At 54.2% G+C, this 18,643-nt stretch overlaps 4 protein-coding genes and 1 pseudogene across 7 annotated transcripts in view; all 5 read left to right on the top strand.

The window, feature by feature from the left end:
- Positions 1 to 1,636, top strand: part of LOC114447278 (zinc finger protein 79-like) — a 3,068-nt gene extending 1,432 nt beyond the window's left edge. The window contains exons 2-5 of one of the 2 annotated variants that reach the window (XM_028423449.1): positions 1 to 14; positions 88 to 140; positions 206 to 284; positions 381 to 1,636. The exon at positions 1 to 14 is cut by the window's left edge and continues 101 nt beyond it. In XM_028423449.1, the coding sequence (XP_028279250.1) occupies positions 1 to 14; positions 88 to 140; positions 206 to 284; positions 381 to 1,489 (1,255 nt within the window). In that variant the 3' untranslated portion in view covers positions 1,490 to 1,636. The remainder of the gene's footprint in view (positions 15 to 87; positions 141 to 205; positions 285 to 380) is intronic. The other variant, XM_028423450.1, reaches the window with a different exon arrangement.
- A 1,127-nt stretch (positions 1,637 to 2,763) lies between these two features.
- On the top strand, positions 2,764 to 12,502 carry acss1 (acyl-CoA synthetase short chain family member 1). The gene is made up of 14 exons (XM_028423183.1): positions 2,764 to 2,827; positions 3,740 to 3,836; positions 3,998 to 4,197; positions 5,155 to 5,330; positions 5,455 to 5,607; positions 6,879 to 7,026; positions 8,633 to 8,770; positions 8,853 to 8,945; positions 9,421 to 9,533; positions 10,632 to 10,758; positions 11,314 to 11,441; positions 11,530 to 11,593; positions 11,835 to 11,956; positions 12,043 to 12,502. The coding sequence occupies exons 3-14, from the start codon at positions 4,080 to 4,082 to the stop codon at positions 12,211 to 12,213; spliced, it is 1,551 nt and encodes a 516-aa protein (XP_028278984.1). The 5' UTR covers positions 2,764 to 2,827; positions 3,740 to 3,836; positions 3,998 to 4,079; the 3' UTR covers positions 12,214 to 12,502.
- A 298-nt stretch (positions 12,503 to 12,800) lies between these two features.
- On the top strand, positions 12,801 to 14,656 carry LOC114447117 (uncharacterized). 3 transcript variants are annotated; one of them, XM_028423191.1, is made up of 4 exons: positions 12,801 to 13,005; positions 13,889 to 14,010; positions 14,153 to 14,189; positions 14,259 to 14,656. In XM_028423191.1, the coding sequence occupies exons 1-4, from the start codon at positions 12,904 to 12,906 to the stop codon at positions 14,631 to 14,633; spliced, it is 636 nt and encodes a 211-aa protein (XP_028278992.1). In that variant the 5' UTR covers positions 12,801 to 12,903; the 3' UTR covers positions 14,634 to 14,656. The 3 variants fall into 3 exon arrangements, with proteins under 3 accessions (XP_028278992.1, XP_028278993.1, XP_028278994.1); XM_028423192.1 differs by having other exon boundaries at positions 13,889 to 14,023; positions 14,140 to 14,189; positions 14,259 to 14,360; XM_028423193.1 differs by having other exon boundaries at positions 13,889 to 13,977; positions 14,145 to 14,189; positions 14,259 to 14,360.
- Positions 14,657 to 14,719: 63 nt separating this feature from the next.
- On the top strand, positions 14,720 to 15,943 carry LOC114447687 (zinc finger protein 239-like). Its single transcript, XM_028424081.1, has 3 exons — positions 14,720 to 15,426; positions 15,542 to 15,809; positions 15,887 to 15,943. The coding sequence occupies exons 1-3, from the start codon at positions 14,744 to 14,746 to the stop codon at positions 15,941 to 15,943; spliced, it is 1,008 nt and encodes a 335-aa protein (XP_028279882.1). The 5' UTR covers positions 14,720 to 14,743.
- A 352-nt stretch (positions 15,944 to 16,295) lies between these two features.
- LOC114447688 (adipocyte plasma membrane-associated protein-like) overlaps positions 16,296 to 18,643 on the top strand; it is a 2,513-nt pseudogene continuing 165 nt past the window's right edge.

Here is an 18,643-nt window from a genome sequence, read left to right on the forward strand (position 1 = left end):
GGGGGCGCTGCCGGGTGAGCGGAGCGGCCAGCTGTCTCACTGAGTAACACCAACACTGCGGCTCACTCTGTGCACTGTGTGTTCCAGGCGGCGGCGGCGGCGTGCAGCACCCTGAGCGTGCCTACATCCTGGTCTGTGGGGTCAGTGAGTCTTTGCCGTCAGGGATGCTGTGACCCAAACACTGACCGCTGTCTGTGCTCCACAGAACGCCGCCGACTCCAGCTGCTTCCTGCTGTCGCTGCCGGGCGCTGCTAAGAAAGCTAGTAATGCTAGTAAAGCTAACGGTGAGGCAGCAGTAACATTAATCTGACACACACTGACTTCCTGTCACAGCGCCCCCTGCTGTCTGACACCTGATTCTCCATCATCTTCTGTTGCAGGTGAAAATAAGAGCAGCTCCTCCCCCCCTCCCCCGCCGCCCGGCGACCATGAGTATGCTCGGCCGCCCTCGCCGCCGGCTGCAGGAAAGAAACAGCTCCTCCACTGGAGGAGACGAGGCCCGGGTGCAGCAGAGCTCCACCTGCAGTGCGTGCAGTGCGCCATGCTGTTTCCAAACGCCGAGCGGCTCGCCGACCACCAGAAGAAGTCTCACCCGGCGTGCTCAGTGTGCAGGTCGCAGTTCGACGGCATCCTGAAACTCCGCGAGCACGAGATCAGAGAGCACGGGCTGCTGCCGCACGCCTGCGACTACTGCCCGAAGCGGTTCAACCACAAGGCGCACCGCGACCTGCACGTGAAGGCGCGGCACACCGGCGAGAAGACGTGTCACTGTGACATCTGCGGGAAGGGCTACTCCTGCGTCAGCGTGCTGAAGACGCACCGCATGACGCACTTCGACAAGACCTTCATCTGCAGTGTCTGCGGGAAGGGCTTCTACCACGCCTGTCACCTGACGCGCCACCAGCTGGTGCACCAGGAAGTCCGGCCGCACCGCTGCTCCACCTGTGGGAAGGGCTTCACCCAGGCTGCCAACCTGCGCAGCCACCAGGCCGCGCACGCCGGAGAGAGGCAGCTGTGCTCCGTCTGCGGCAAGAGCTTCCGCTGCCTCAAGAACCACGTCATCAGCAAACACTCGCATGAGCTCCCGGCCGGCGAGCTGCCCGCCGCGGACGCCATCGTCAGCTGCGAGGTTTGTGGAAAGAAGTTCCCCAACACCTCGCAGTACCGGCTGCACCGCAAGAGCCACACCGGCGAGAAGCCGTTCCACTGCGACATCTGCGGCAAGAGTTACCGCTCCAAGGAGCTGCTGCGCGACCACCGCTACACCCACACGGGCGAGAAACCGTACCGCTGCTCGCTCTGCTCCAAGACCTTCAACCTCGCCACCAGCTTCACCCGGCACCGCAGCATCCACACCGGGGAAACGCCGTTTACCTGCCATGACTGTGGCAAGCACTTCCGCCTGCTCACCTTCCTCAAGGCTCACCTGCAGACCAAAGCCCACCAGAAGGTGGCGCAGCAGAGGCAGGCTGCTGCGGCTGACCTCTGACCTCTGACCCCTGACCTCTGACCCCTGACCCCAGCTCATCCTGAGGCTCAGACTGACCGTTAAAGAGGTGAAGTCACATGACTCTGAAGCTACAGAGGGAAGGCGGTCGTCCATGTTTGTTTCAAAATAAAGCGTCAGATGTTAGAAGCTGGTGCAGCTGCTGGTCACATGACTTGATAATTGATCCATGTTTGTGCAGAAGTCAGATTACAGACTATGTAATCTGACTTTTACCATCCCTGGAATGTTTGTTCCTTCAGATTAACAGTCAGGTGATTAAAGGTGTGTGTGTGTGTGTGTGTGTGTGTGTGTGTGTGTGTGTGTGTGTGTGTGTGTGTGTGTGTGTGTGTGTGTGTGTGTGTGTGTGTGTGTGTGTGTGTGTGTGTGTGTGTGTGTGTGTGTGTAGCTGGGTAATAATCCTGTGTGTAAAATGATGGCTAATAAATCTGACAGATTACTGCAGGTTTAACATCATCTGACAAACAACGATGCTTGAAGATAATCTGATTATTCTACACAAACACTCTGTTTACGTCTCGGTCTCACACACGTTGTGTTTTGCTGTCTGGCTGATGGACGAGCAGCTCAGAGGAGTTCCTGAGTGGCCTGTAGGGGGCAGCAGAGCCTGATGATGATCAATTAACCTCAGATTATTGTGAGACCTGATGAGACGGGACAGATTATTGTTTGACTGAAATTTGAATGTTCAATCATTTCAGCTGAAAGGTCAAAGGTCACATCCCATCGGCTGACCGGGTCAGAACCAACAGCTGAAAATCAGAAAGAACTGTAACCACATCAACATGAAGAGGGTGAAGTTACCACACTCCATCTGAAGCCAGTAAATCCAGTCAGTCTAAATAAACCTTCATCAAAAAGATTTAACATCGATGGTTCTGACCGTCAGCAGATGGATCCGCCTCATCAATACCCGCACCGCATCTGTAGTGAGGTCACTTAGCTCCTCCTCCACCTGAGCACACCTGGGGGGAGGGGGGGGGGCACTCTGTCAGTCTCCGCTCGGACCGCTCAGGATCAACATGGCCGCGCACAGACAGTGGACCGGGCTCTGCAGAACCCTGCTGAGCCGCTGCAGGACGCCGGGTCCGGGCAGGGCTCTGTGCTCTCTGCCCCCTCCGCCGGGCGCCTGGTCCTCGCAGCTGTCCCGGCTGCCCCACCAGGAGCTGTACCGACTCTCCGTCACAGACCCGGATCGGTTCTGGGGGTCCGCGGCCGCAGACAGACTTCGCTGGGTGGAGCCGTTCCAGCGGGTCCGGGACTGCGAGCTCAGCAGCGGGAAGATCGGCTGGTTCCTGGGAGGGAAGCTGAACGTGTCCGGTAAGTGTTCAATAATCAATCACTGATCGATCCGCTTCAAAGGAAGTCTGACCCGGTGACGTCACCAGTCAGACACAGATATGAGTTATTGATCATCTGAGCGGAAGTGACCTGTCAAAGGAAGTCAGACTGACCGCAGACCTGATCAGGATCAATACACCTGATCACACGGCTGCAGGTCACGTGATGCTGTAGAGGAGCTGCTTTTCAGGGTTTCCCAACCTGCGGGTCCCGGCCCCCAGGAGGTCACATGGGGGACACCCCCCCCCCCTCCTGCTGCTTCGACCTGATTTAGTTCCACATCCAGTCAGATTACTCCGTTTATTGTCCTCATCCTCTGTTGTTTTTCTGATAATAATCCAATAATATTCCAATAACGCCAGATGATCTGATTGGAGCGTTTTTTTGTTTTTTTGTTGCATAAGTGAACCTGCTGCGTGACGCTCAAACAGGATCTGCAGCTTAAACCCATTTTAGGATTAATGTTCAATTTATTCTCTTTAAATGAAGTCATGTGACGCTGCACACACACACACACACACACACACACACACACCGTACACACTCCATCAATAACCACACACACATTCTCCTGCTGAAACCTGCTGTGTGTGTGTGTGTGTGTGTGAACCAGGAACAAAATAAAGTCCTGGTTTTGGTAAACAGGGACAGGAGGTCCTCCCTCCAGGAGTCCTCTCATATATGTCTCTAGGGGCTCTGCTGCTGCTGATGTGTCCAATCAGAGTGGAGGATGCTGGGAGGTGGCTCGTGGTGACATCACTGCTATAGAACAGGACCTTATTGATCAGAAAAGTAATATTTTCAGGGGAAGGCTCTGAGCCTGCTGCCCCCTGCTGGTTGAAGTCTGCTGTGAGCACTGTTAGCGGTTGAACACTCTGCTCTGTCCGCCAGTGAACTGTCTGGACGTCCATGTGGAGACACATCCAGACCGCGTGGCTCTGATCTGGGAGCAGGACGAGCCTGGAACAGAGGTGAAGGTCACCTACAGGTAGGAGCTCAGATAAGTCCTGATCCAGCTGATCCTTATCTTATTGACTCAGAGCGCCATAAAGGTGGCGACATCTTCCCCTGAAGGCGTGTCTGAAGGTTTGACTCTGACGCTGCCCCCTGCTGGCCTCATGTCCTCATGTCTCTGTGTGAACCTCATAGGGAGCTGCTGGAGACCACCTGCCGCCTCGCCAACACTTTGAAGAGCTATGGGATCCACAGAGGCGACCGCGTGGCCATCTACATGCCGGTGTCTCCGCTGGCGGTGGCAGCCATGTTGGCGTGTGCACGTATCGGGGCAGTGCACGCTGTGGTGTTTGCTGGATTCAGTGCTGAAGCGCTAGCGGGGAGGATCCAAGACGGTGAGTCCACATCAATCAGATCTCGCCCTCTAGTGGAGACCAGAAGAACCGCAGCTGGATTCTGGGGTTGGGTTTAGTCCAGCAGGGGGTAGTTCCTACACGGTCCAGGTGTCTGCTGCTTCACAGGAAACTAAACTGACAGCTGAACCCTCCGCAGCCCGTCTCCAGACTGTAAACAGTCCTGAACGTCACACAGCGCGTCGAGCAGCAGTGATGCATGATGGGAGCTCTGAGGGAGAGTGTTTAAACAGACGACACACATCTATTGATCATCACTGACCCCAGAGAAAACCGCCAAAACCATCAACTTCAGAGAGGACCAGAGAGAACTCAGAGACCAGGGACCAGAGAGAACTCAGAGACCAGGGACCAGAGAACTCAGAGACCAGGGACCAGAGAGAACTCAGAGACAAGGGACCAGAGAACTCAGAGACAAGGGACCAGAGAACTCAGAGACAAGGGACCAGAGAGAACTCAGAGACCAGGGACCAGAGAACTCAGAGACCAGGGACCAGAGAGAACTCAGAGACCAGGGACCAGAGAACTCAGAGACCTGGGACCAGAGAACTCAGAGACCAGGGACCAGAGAACTCAGAGACCAGGGACCAGAGAGAACTCAGAGACAAGGGACCAGAGAACTCAGAGACAAGGGACCAGAGAACTCAGAGACAAGGGACCAGAGAGAACTCAGAGACCAGGGACCAGAGAACTCAGAGACCAGGGACCAGAGAGAACTCAGAGACCAGGGACCAGAGAACTCAGAGACCTGGGACCAGAGACCAGAGAGAACTCAGAGACCAGAGACCAGGGCCAGGGACCAGAGACCAGAGAGAACTCAGGGACCAGGGACCAGAGAGAACTCAGAGACCAGGGGCCAGTGACCTCACAAAGGTCACACAGACAGTATTTTATCAACACTCACCTGTGTGTGTGTGTGTGTGTGTGTGTGTGTCACAGCGGGGTGTAAAGCCGTGCTCACCTGTAATCAGGGTGTGAGAGGCGGCCGTGTCTTTGACCTGAAGTCCACGGTGGACACTGCGGTAAAGAGCTGTCCCTCTGTCCAACACGTCTTCGTTTCTCAGAGGACCAGCAGACCAGTGGTGATGGGAAAACTGGACGTGTCGCTGGACCAGGTGAGACAGCTGACCATCACCATCAACACCCATACATCACTGATCTGTAGTCAGGCTCATCATGAGCTTATTGACAGATAATTGATCGAATCAGACCCAGAGGTGCAGGTCCATGTCGTTGCAGGTGATGTCCTCTCAGTCGTCCGTCTGTCCCGCGGAGCCTCTGGACAGCGAGGACATGCTCTTCCTGCTCTACACATCAGGCAGCACAGGGAAACCCAAAGGCATCGTCCACACCCAGGCCGGATACCTGCTGTACGCCTCCCTCACCCACCAGGTACCACCGGCCCCTCCCCCATGTCCTGCGTCTCCTCCCCCGTCCTCCCTTTGAGCTTCATCTTCCTCTTCACTGTCAGGCTTTTATTTTGAAAGTGTGAGTTTTGTGAGTTGTTTGTGTCTCTGACCCTAACCCTCACTGTGTCTTAATGAGGAGACAAAACAGAGCTGTTACACAACAGGCCGACAACAGCCCTGCTGTCCTGAGAGGACGATGAAGATGAAGAGGAGGACGCTGCCCTGCGGCAGAATCTCTTCTGAAGCCTTTAAATTAGCTCTTTAGCAGAAACATCTGCTCCCTCCGTCTGACTCCATGTTGTTGTTGATAATTAGAATAAAAACATAAACCATCATAAGCCCCGCCCCCTCTGACCCCCACCCCGCATGGCTGCCAAATATTTATCAGTGCTAATTTCTAAAGCAGCTTAGCTGCTCTCAGTCCAGGGGCCCGTTTGGCTCGCTGTGTGTTTGGATGTGAAACAGAACAAAAGCTGATTTATCTGAAAAAGACGAGGCCGCCGGGCCGGGCCAGGGCGAGAGAGGCCGCCGCACAGGGGGAGAGAGAGAGAGAGGGAGAGAGAGAGGGGCCGCCGCACAGGGGGAGAGAGAGAGAGAGGCCGCACAGGGGGAGAGAGAGAGAGAGAGAGAGAGGCCGCCGCACAGGGGGAGAGAGAGAGAGAGAGAGAGAGGCCGCCGCACAGGGGGAGAGAGAGAGAGAGAGAGAGGCGGCGTTGCTAGGAGCCTCCAGTTGGCTCTTCAGCCATTTTGTTGGTGTACTCCAGTGAAAACAGAGTTACAGGAGTTAAAGGAGTTAAAGGAGTTAAAGGAGTTACAGGAGTTAAAGGAGTTAAAGGAGTTACAGGAGTTAAAGGAGTTAAAGGAGTTACAGGAGTTAAAGGAGTTAAAGGAGTTACAGGAGTTAAAGGAGTTAAAGGAGTTACAGGAGTTACAGGAGTTACAGGAGTTAAAGGAGTTACAGGAGTTACAGGAGTTACAGGAGTTAAAGGAGTTAAAGGACTACTTATTTCTTCTGTTGATGAAGTTACTTTATCATGTGTGAACATCACATCTGCAGTGTGTGTGTGTGTGTGAGGTGAAGGAGCAGGCTGTGTAGCCCCTTGTGATGTCATAGCTTTGTAAGCATGTGATGTTAGTGGAGTGAATGTCTGTCAGCTTGTACTGTTGTCATCCCGCCTCCTAAAGGGGGCGTGGCCTGCAGCGCCTCATCAGAAGCTGCAGAGCAGCCATGACTGTGTGTTCTGTGTGTTCCAGTATGTGTTTGACCACCAGGGCGGCGACGTGTTCGGCTGCGTGGCGGACATTGGCTGGATAACAGGACACAGCTACGTTGTGTACGGCCCGCTGTGCAACGGTGCCACCACCGTCCTGTTTGACAGCACGCCTGTTTACCCAGACCCAGGTGACCACACACACACAGAGACACAGACACACACACACACAGAGACACAGACACACACACACACAGAGACACAGACACAGACACACACAGACACACACACAGAGACACACAGAGACACAGACACACACACACACAGAGACACAGACACACACAGACACACACACAGAGACACACAGAGACACACAGACACACAGAGACACACACAGAGACACACACACAGACACACACAGACACACAGAGACACACAGACACACACACACACACAGAGACACAGACACACACAGACACACACACACACAGAGACACACACACAGACACACACAGACACACAGAGACACACAGACACACACACACACACAGAGACACACACACAGACACACACAGACACACAGAGACACACAGACACACACACACACACACAGAGACACACACACACACACAGACACACACACACACACAGACACAGACACACACACACACACACAGACACACACAGACACACACACACAGACAGACACACACACACACACACACACACAGACAGACACACACACACACACACACAGACACACACACACACAGACAGACACACACACGCACACACAGACACACACACACACACACAGACAGACACACACAGACACACACACACGCACACACACAGACAGACACACACAGACACACACACACACACATGCACACACACAGACAGACACACACAGACACACACACACACACAGAGAGACACACAGACAGACAGAGACACACACACACTTCCTGGTTCATACACCTGGGACACTCAGTGTTGTGCTGTGAGTTATAAAACAGGCTGCTTGTGAAGCCCCGCCCCCTCACAAGTGACTTTGACCCTCAGTAAAGCTGAATGAGCAGAGCTCAGCTGTAGTTACTCATTAACCCTTATAGGGGTTAATCAGTCCAGTTCATCTTCATCTTCTTCATCAGATCAGTTCATCTTCATCTTCTTCATCAGACCTGTCCCTGTCATTTTGGTTATTTTCTGTTTTGTAGTTCACTTCCTGGTTTCTTTGTAGTTCTTCTGGTTACCTGTGTGGTTCTGCCTCTGGCTGTCTGTGTGCTGTTGCTTTGGTTCTGTCCTGTTTCCTGTTTTATTTTGAAGGTCCTGTCTCCCTTGTGTTTGTCCCTGTGTCCCCCCTTTAGTGATTGTTTGTCCCGCCCTAACGTGTCTCACCTTCGCCTGTGCCGGACCGTCTTGTTGCCCTTGGGTTCTGGGTTCTTGTTGCTGTTCGGACTTTGTTTTCCAGGTTTGGTGTGATTCAGTTTTTTGGGGTTTTATTTTGAGCTGACTCTTTGCCTGCACCTTGAGTCCTCTCAACCGTCAGTTAGTACCATGAAACAATGGATCATATATCTGCCTGATGAGGGGCGATGAAGAGGAGTCGTCTTCATCAGAGGAGGAGCAGTGTCCTCTGCAGGCCCGGCTTCAGGCTCCTGAAGTAAAAGCTGCTCAGAGCAGGTCACATGATGAGCAGAGACACTGTGAAGTCCTCACAGGCTGATCTGTGCTCGACCACAGCTGTGATGAAGAGGTGTGTGTTTGTCTCACCGTGTGTGTCCGTCCCTGCAGGCAGGTACTGGGAGACAGTCCAGCGTCTCAGAATCAACCAGTTTTACGGCGCTCCAACGGCTCTGCGTCTGCTGCTGAAGTACGACGAGAGCTGGGTGAGAAAGTACGACCGCTCGTCTCTGAGGACGCTCGGATCAGGTTGGACAGGACGCATGGACACCATGGACACAAAGTACCAGCACGTCTGACATCTACAGTCTGTGTAAATGTGTGTGTGCAGTGGGAGAGCCCATAAACCACGAGGCCTGGAACTGGTTCCACAGCGTGGTGGGGGAGGGACGATGTCCTGTGGTGGACACCTGGTGGCAGACAGGTGAGGACCACTCAGCCTGAACCATGACTGGAACAGCTGGGGTTTCATCGCCCACATGTGTCCTGTGAAGGTCTTGTTTTGGCGGGTGTTCTTGGAAGTGTGTCTGACTGTAAGTCCGTCTGATGCTGCAGCCTCAGGCCTAATTTAAACGATTAGCAGCAGAACATCTGCAGCTCTCAGAGAATCAATCAAGATCACACTGACCCCCTCACTGCACCCCCCACCACAAGACAGAGGCGGATCACAGTGTGTGTGTGCGTGTGTGCGTGTGTGTGTGTGTGTGTGTGTGTGACCTAATTCCTCGACAATCACGGCAGCAAGTTGTTTTTAAATTGGACTTTAAACTCTGCCAGCTGCTTCTGAGACACAAATTAAGAAATTAAAGGAAATTAAAGCTCAGAGACATCTGACGCCCCCCGGAGGCAGAGAGAGGGCCTGACAGGCAGATGACCAGTGACTGTGTGTGTGTGTTCAGAGACAGGTGGAATCTGTATCACCCCCAGGCCTGCAGAGGAAGGAGCTCCCATCGTACCAGCGATGGCCATGAGGCCGTTCTTTGGCATCCAGCCGGCTCTCATAGGACAGAAGGTAACACAGCACCGACCAATCACACGACAGGCCCGTCAGTCTGCCCCCTGCTGACCCTGCACAGGTCGGGTTTAAACCAACCAGCAGCCTTCGGGGCTCAAAGTGTCAAAACTTGTAGTTCACTCTGCAGCCACTGGGGGCTGGCTCCAGCAGCGAGTCATTTCCCATAGACTCCCATGTTAAAACTTCACAGCAGAAGAACATGTTTACAGCCTGGTACAAAAAACCACTGTGGTCTCAGATGATAGGTTCTCTTCTAGTGTCAGTTGTAGGGGGGTGAATTTTTTTACAACTCACTCGTTTCAATTGTATTCGGACTTTTACTTTTACGAATTACGCATAATTATGGGCGTTGCCGCTTGAGTGACAGACAGTTGACGTATCACAGTGCGAGTTTCCTGCTCCCACGATCGCCCGCCCCCCTAAACCCCGCTCGTGCTCCCCCTCTTTGTCCATATTCGGAGTTTTGGCGGACGTGACGCTGCCAACATGGCGGCGGTCAGCACGTCCTGGAGCCTCCCACCGAGCCTCAGAACGGCTCTTCAGAGACAAACGGGTGACCTCCATCTTCATGTCTGATGTGTAGAGGAGACCACACCCACTGATCATGTGACAGGAAGGAAGTCAAAGAAACTCAGGTCCAAAAAGTGACCCATGAGGAACCCCAGAACCAAACATTTAACCTGACACAAGGAGATATGAAGTCACACAGACACACACACACACACTGCGACTCTTCAGGTTTTCTGATGGAGCGGTCTCTCTCCACCAATCAGCTTCAGATCAGCGTCTCATTAACCTCACTTGACCTCAGGGGTCAACGAGCCTCTCTTTAATCTCCTGGAGCAGACCAGCTGTTTGCTTTGATGAACACTCTGATTAATTATCCCCACTTTCCTCCTCTGTTACTGAGCTGTAATCTGCCTCCAGGCTTTTCATCAGATCACATCAGATTACACCTCGTCCATCGAGGCCGCTTCACTGACGAAGAAGCCTCAGAACCCACCTCCCCCTGCGCACACACACTCAGGGCGTGGTGTGTTAACTCTTGGTGTGTGTGACCTCTGTGTTGTTACCTGTGCTGTGTGACCTGTTCAGGGTGAAACTCTGCGTGGCGCCTCAGTCAGTGGAGCTCTGTGCATCAGTCAGCCGTGGCCCGGCATGGCTCGCAGTGTTTACCGGGACCATCAGAGATTTGTTGAAGCGTACTTCAAACCGTTTCCTGGTCAGTGAATGCACACACACACAGAGAGTAACACACACAGAGTAACACACACAGAGTAACACACACACAGAGTAACACACACACACACACAGTAATACACAGAGAGAGCAACACACACACAGAGTAAGATTAAGATTAAGAAACCTTTATTAGTCCCACAATGGGGAAATTGCATACACACAGAGTAACACACACACACACACACAGAGTAACACACACACAGAGTAACACACAGAGTAACACACACACAGAGTAACACACACACACAGAGTAACACACACACACAAACACAGAGTAACACACAGAGTAACACACAAACACAGAGTAACACACAGAGTAACACAGAGTAACACACACACAGAGTAACACAGAGTAACACACACACACAAACACAGAGTAACACACACACAGAGTAACACACAGAGTAATACACACACAGACACACACACACAGAGTAACACACACACACAGAGTAACACACAAACAGAGTAACACACACACAGAGTAACACACAGAGTAACACACAGAGTAACACACGGTGTGTTTTCCTGTCAGGGTTTTACTTCACTGGAGATGGAGCGCTGCGCTCAGAGGACGGTTACTACCAGATAACAGGCCGCATGGATGATGTCATCAATGTCAGTGGGCACCGCCTAGGGACGGCAGAGATTGAGGACGCTCTGGTGACACATACACACACAGCTGTGCACCCATTGTTGTGTTATTGATATAGAGCTGCTCTAAACAAGACGTGTGTGTGTGTGTGTGCAGGATGAACATCCAGCTGTTCCAGAAGCAGCTGTGATTGGAATACCTCATGAAATCAAAGGAGAAGGTGAGAGCAGAACTCCCATGATCCTCTGCTGCACGCACGCACACACACACATTAAAAGCATCAGTATGACTGTACACACATGGCTGCCTCTCTCTCTCTCTCTGCCTGTGTTCTTTGGATGCACTTAGAGTAAACAAAATGGTGATGCTGCCTCCTGCTGGTCAGACAGTGCAGCATCATTAAATGTAAAACCTGAAGCTCAGTTTAGTGTGTGTGTGTGTGTGTGTGTGTGTGTCCTTAGTGCCATTTGCCTTTGTGGTTTTGAAGGAGGGGTTTGCTGACGACCACCCTGCCATCCTGAAGCAGCTCAGAGACCTTGTTGCCACTAAGATCGCCAAGTATGCTGTCCCTGAGCACTTCCTGGTAAGCCGGCGCCGCTGCAGGTGGTGTGTTTACATGACTTAAAAATAAGAAGTAATAACGGCCTATCGTGAACTTGTTGGTCTCAGGTGGTGAAGCGGCTCCCGAAAACTCGCTCTGGAAAGATCATGAGGCGGATCCTCAGGAAGGTCGCCATGGAGACGAGCGATGACCTCGGTGACGTATCGACTCTGGACGATCCATCTGTTGTCAAGGAGATTGTGGAGGCCCACGAGCTGTACAGGAGGCAGAGAGAGTAGAAGCAGGGTGGAGGGTGATGACATCATCTCCCCTCAGGTGTCTCCTCCACACAGGAAGTCGTCCAGCCGACGCACCGGCTGTCTGAGCCGACGAGAAGCACGCTTAACTCATCACATTCCTGCATCGTTACACTGGCGCCCCCTCCTGGTGCTTCTGACTGCACCCTGACCACTCATCTTTAAAGACAACCTGTCACTCATCATTTATAAAATAATGATAAATGAAAGATTTTCAAAGTATTTTTTAACATGTTGAACTCACTGTGTACAGACGCTGAATCCATGCTGACTCCCCTCACAGACACAGAGCTTAACACGCTTCTGTTCTTCAGTATTTTTCAATGTTTCATTGATTACAGATACTTTATTGATCCCTGATGATGTCACATTTTATCATTAACACTTCTTCATGAATAAATAAATACATCTTTTCTCTTTCCTTTGTGTTGTTTAACAAACTCAAATTAAACAGTGTGTGTGTACCCTGTGACGTCACGGCCCAGATGCTGCGGTGGAGCCGGGTTCAGAGTTTTCTGCTTGTGTTGGGCTGGGCTGTGTTCCGGACCTCCATCCAGCAGGGGGCGATAGTGGCTCCTTCCCTGTTGAGAGGACGGGCGGTGAGCAGCGTGTGTTCCGGCTCGGTTCCGGGTGGCGCGCTGTGCTACAGCGTGTGTTAAGTTGCTGCCGAACATGGTGGAGCAGTTGGCCTCCATCATGGAGAACCTGCTGCTGACGGCGGTGACAGAAATCTGCAGCGAAGTCAGACTGAAGCCGGAAAACAGCAAGATGGAGGTCAGCCCGAACCCTTTACTAAGATCCAAACCAGCCGAGCGGCACTCAAAGAGTTAAAGGCTGTTCCATACCCCAGAGAACAGAGAACTCGCTCCACGGGTGGTAAGAGTAAAACAAAAGTTCTTCCTGCCACGGAGGTTCCATACTCCTCGAGACGTGTGTGCAGAACTCCTCACACGGCTCCTACACAGCACACGTCACACAAAGGTTGACGATGCAGTTGTGTTGTAAACTGTGACACAGTCGTGGTGACCTGGACTAACGAGCTGATCCTGTTCAGGGCAGAGGGCGCAGCTGACAACAGATAGAAGACCAGCAGCTGACTGCAGCAGACCTCTGTCTGTGAGTTAACTCTGTGAATGGATGACTGTCTGCAGTAACACATCCCGCCTCCCGGGGTTTAATGTGCGCGAGCCGCTAACGTGATCAACACTGGGATTAGTGTTTATCGCCACCTTGTGGACAGACTCTCTCTGTGGCCGTGTTTCTCCTTCCAGCAGCTGTTTGCAGCTGCTCCTCTAAAGTGTCCATGGTCGCTGTGCTTCCTCCTTCTGTCTGTGGCTTCAACACGTTCATCACGCCCACAATAAATTCCGACCAATCACAGCACTGAGGGAAAAAGTTCTGCCCGGACCCTGTGCACAGATCGCTGCACAACGGGCGGTCCGAGAGAAAAAATGACGCCATTTTGTGGGCGTAACGTCGGCAGGGGGGGGGTCTCTGTTCTCTGGAGTATGGATCCAGCTTCACTCCTGAATCCTCAGACATTAACACACAACATCAGAAAACCCTCTGTGTTAGTCACACTGTAACTTTGTTAGTGTCTGGACTTTCTGCAGTCACAGCACGGTGCTTATTTTGTTTTGTTTATTGTGTGTGGTAGGAGGAGCTTCTGGCCGTGCTGAGGAGACTCTGTGACACACTCCTGCAGGAGGCCGATGGAGGCTGCAGCAGGAGAGGAGGCGGCAGGAGCGAGGAGGCCGCAGGAGAGCAGGAGACGAGGAGGCCGCAGGAGGAGGGAGGCCTGCAGAGAGGCCACATGAGGCGAGGAAGCACAGGAGGGAGATCCCGCAGGAGGAGAGGAGGCCGCAGGACTATCGAGGAACAGGATGGACGCGTGAGGCGAGGAGGCCACAGGAGCGAGGAGGCCGCAGGAGGAGAGGAGGCCGCAGGACGGCAGGAGACTAGGAAAGCCGCATGAGGCGAGAGGCTGCAGTACGGCAGGAGGGAGGAAGCCGCAGGACGAGCATAGGCGAGGAGGCCTGCAGGAGTCTGAGTCAAGACAACCAATTAACATGCTACCGTGCCCCACCCACTCAGAGCAGGCTGCTGCAGCGGACAGTGGGCTAGCTGCAGCGGTGGAAGTTCCACCCACTGGCTCACTTCCACAGCAAACGGCGGCCTTTTCAGCTGTCCCATCTGTGGCCGAGGGTTCACAGCCCGCAGCAGCCGCCAGGTCCACCGCTGACCGTCCACCGCCGCAGCGCCGCACGCCTGCTCTCACTGTGGGAAACGGTTTGCACGCCACCCCCTCCAGACGCACCAGGCTGCTGGCCGCCGGCCGCTCACATGTCCGTCCTGTGGAGAGACGCTGGTGGCGGCGTGCAGCCTCAAAAGACACCGACTGACATGTGTGAGAGCGGCCGAGAAGTTCCGGTGTGCCGAGTGCGGGAAGGAGTTCTCCAAACACAGCTACCTGTCCGCTCACCAGAAGGTCCACCGGCAGGACAGACCCTTCATGTGTCCCACCTGTGGCAAAGGGTTCACGGCACGCCACAGTGTCCACGTCCATCAGCTGACCATCCATACGGGCCTGAGGCCCTTCAGCTGCAGCGTCTGCAGGAAGGCCTTCAGCCAGCGGAGCGGCCTCAGAGCGCACCAGCGGACGCACACCGGCGAGCGACCTCACGCCTGCGAGCAGTGCGGCGGCAGCTTCTCCAGCAGCAGCAGCCTGTCTGTCCACAGGCGCGTCCACAGCGGGGAGAAGGCCTTCGGCTGCGACACCTGCGGAAGGCGCTTCAGCTTGTCAGGGAACCTGCGCCGCCACCAGCTCATCCACTCGGGCCGCCGGGCGTTCGGCTGCGAGGTGTGCGGGCGCAGCTTCCTGCAGGCCGCACACCTGAAGGCGCACCGCGCCCTGCACAGCGGGGAGTGGGCCTTCATCTGCAACGCCTGCGGCAAGGGCTTCAGGCAGCGCGCCGCCCTGCTGGTGCACGAGAGGAGCCACGCTGGCATCAAACCGCACGGCTGTGGTGAGTGTGGCAAAAACTTCTCCACGTCTACGTCACTGAAACGCCACCAGCTGGGCACAGTGACCGCAAACCTCATACCTGCCAGCAGTGCGGGAAGAGCTTCAGCGGCGCGCGGCCGCTGCAGACGCACCTGCAGCAGCACGCCGGCCGGAAGGCCTTCGCTTGTGACGTGTGCGGGACCGCAGCTACAGCTCGCTGAGCTACCTGAAGACGCACCGACGCGGCCACTCGGAGGGAATCCTTCAGCTGCGCTCAGTGCAGTAAGGCTTCTCCACGCACGCCAGCATGGTGCTGCACCAGCGCACGCACAGCGGCGAGAAGCCGTACGTCTGCGAGGTCTGCGGGGCGAACTTCAGCGTGTCGCAGAACCTCGTCAGACACAAACGCGTCCACAGCGGAGAGAAAGCCCTTGAGTGCAGCGTCTGCGGGAAGAAGTTCAGCCAGAGCGGGAACCTGAAGACGCACCAGCTGGTTCACACGGGACACAAGCCGTTCAGCTGCTCCGCCTGCAGCCGGAGCTTTCGCCTCCCACAGGAGCCTGCGAGAGCACCGGTGTGTGTCGACCTGCCGGAGGGAGCAGGAAGCCGGCCTGTCCCTGTGAAACACCAGCTCACTGTTATCTGGCTCAGCTCACAGGCTGCATCAGTTCATCACTTCTGGAGGACTTCCTGTTGCAGGTCACATGACTCTCGACACAGTGTTTTGATTGGCAGCGAAGTGTTGACACACACAATAAAACAATGACACGTGCTTATTAAACCCTTCCAGCTGTGTGTTGCAGTCATTACGTAGCTGTGATTAGATTAACATTAACTCATGGTGTTTTCATTACTGGAGACTTTTAACTTGGAAACAGGAAGTGACGACACGTTTGCCCGGATGGACTTTTATTTTGAAAGCAGGACGAAAGCGGCCCTCGAAGAGGATGGTTGGTTCCTGTTCCCGGGCTGATCCAGCGACGCGTTTCAAGTTCCAGGACAGCATCTGATCCGAGCCGAGCGGATGCGCACCCGAACCACCCGGGTTAACAGTCGGTTCCAGCATGAACGAGACAGCGGGTGTCCGGTTCCGGCGGCTGCACCGACCGCAGGTCATCACTGACGAGCTGCCGGAGCGCCGACACAAAGGATCCGGGTAAGACGGAACCGGAGCCGCGCTGTGACCCAGGTCCCGGGGCGGGCACCAGTATAAACAGCGGTACCGGCCAGTTCCGGTTCTGACCAAACAGGAAGTAGTCCGTTCATGTTATTGACCCTGTGACGTCACTGAAAGCAGCTGAGGGAGCTTCGTGCAGCCCGGGCTGTGCTGATCATTGATCGATTAGTGGTTGATAAAATGTTTGAGGATTATTGATCACATACAGTTTGAGTGGTGATTGATCACAGCACACATCGATCCGCCTGCTCGCGGTGCTGCTGCGTTCAGGTGTAACCCTGCCCGTTGTTTTTCTCAGCACCTACAGCGGGAAGGTGTTCCAGGTGACTCTGCTGTCTCTGGGCGGCTTCCTGCTTCTTCCTCTGCTCCTCCTCCTCCTCATCCTGAGTCCTCCCATCCAGCCTGAAGTCTCAGGTGGGTCTGACCTCCATGTTTGTTTCTGCTGTCCAATCATTGACAAGAATCAATGAGCCCACATGAAGGGCAGTTTGAATCCGGTCTGAAGCCTTGTCTGTGGTTTAAAGTGAGCTGAACACTGAAGCATGAACTGATCAAATTCAACATGTTTCATGAAGTTCTGAAATCTCTTCTTAACCTGGCTCCGCCCCCCGCTGCAGCCTGAAGGACCCCCCGCTGATGCAGGGCTGCTGGGAGCCGAACCTGAAGCTCAGAGAGGCTCAGAGACTCTTTGAAGACCAGGTCATCGCCCCGAGTCATCGCCACATCGGAGGTCAGAGCGGGGACATCATGGCGCCGTGACAGCCTCTGTTATCATCTCAGGGGCGGAGAGCTGACGGTGTGTCTGTCTGCAGATGTTCTGTTCACGGGGACGGCTGATGGGAAAAAAAAAAAAAATCCTGAAGCTGACCGGTCGACGATCCACACTGTGGCGAGGCTGGGAAGGCCGCCGTGCGGTGAGACGAGCTTTGAGCTGTGGTGCTGTGATGAGCTCGCTGTGTGTCCGCTGTGATTGATGTTGGTGTCCCACAGGGTCCAAAGAGGACGAGTCCAGCTGCGGGCGGCCGTTAGGAATCCGACTCGGACCGAACGGGACTCTGTTTGTGGCCGAGCCTACCTGGGTGTGTTCGAGGTCAACCCCACCACAGGTGAGCCCTAACAGCGCGTGTCTGTCCATCCACCTGTCTGTCTGTCTGTCCGTCCATCCGTCCTCAGTGTGCACTGAGTGTATGTTCCTCTGCAGGCGAGGCCACCAGGTTGGTGGGCGGGCGGGCAGGTGGTTGCCGGCAGGAAGCTGTCGTTCATCAACGACGTGGCCGTGACGCAGGACGGAAAGAAGCTGTACTTCACCGACTCCAGCAGCAGGTGCAGCGCAGAGACTACATGCAGCTCATCATGGAAGCCACCGCAGACGGACGGTACGATGTCAAGCTCTGATGTCATGAATGGACATGTCACTTCCTGTGGCAGGTGTCTGACACCGAGGAGTGCCTGTAGATCAGGTTCTGTTCTGGTCTCTTGTCTCTGTAGAGCAGGTTCTGTCTCTGTCTCTGTAGAGCAGGTTCTGTCTCTGTCTCTGTAGAGCAGGTTCTGTCTCTGTCTCTGTAGAGCAGGTTCTGTCTCTGTCCCTGTTCCGTGTCTGTGTCTCTGAAACCTGTTGCTGCCGTTTCTCAGAGTTCTGGAGTTTGACACAGAGACCAGGGAGCTGGCCGTCATCATGGAGAACCTCCGATTCCCGAACGGCATCCAGCTGCTGCCTGACGAGGAGTCTGTGCTGGTGGCAGAGACCACCATGGCCCGGATACGCAGGTGACACACACACGGATACAGACACACACACAGACACACAGACAGAGACACACACACAGACACAGACACGCAGACAGAGACACACACACAGACACACAGACAGAGACACACACACAGACACACAGACAGAGACACACTGATACAGTGTGTCAGTTGTTGTGGTAGGGGCTTGTCTCTGTGTGTGTGTCAGTTGTTGTGGTCGGGGCTTGTGTGTCTCTGTGTGTGTGTCAGTTGTTGTGGTCGGGGCTTGTGTGTCTTTCTTCCTGCTGACAGTGTAAGCACACTTCCATGTGTGTCAGCTTCCTTCCTTCCAAACGCTGCTGGTCGTTTTCCCCTGTGTGAGCTGAGCGCCCCCTGCAGGCCAGCCCACGTGCACAGAGATCTGATCTGACCAATCGCTGTGTTTGTTTGAGTCCTTTTGACATGCGTCTCTGTCTGCGTCAGAGTCCACGTCGCGGGCCTGA

The sequence above is a fragment of the Parambassis ranga genome, chromosome 15, assembly GCF_900634625.1.
Source record: "Parambassis ranga chromosome 15, fParRan2.1, whole genome shotgun sequence".
Taxonomy (NCBI): domain Eukaryota; kingdom Metazoa; phylum Chordata; class Actinopteri; family Ambassidae; genus Parambassis; species Parambassis ranga.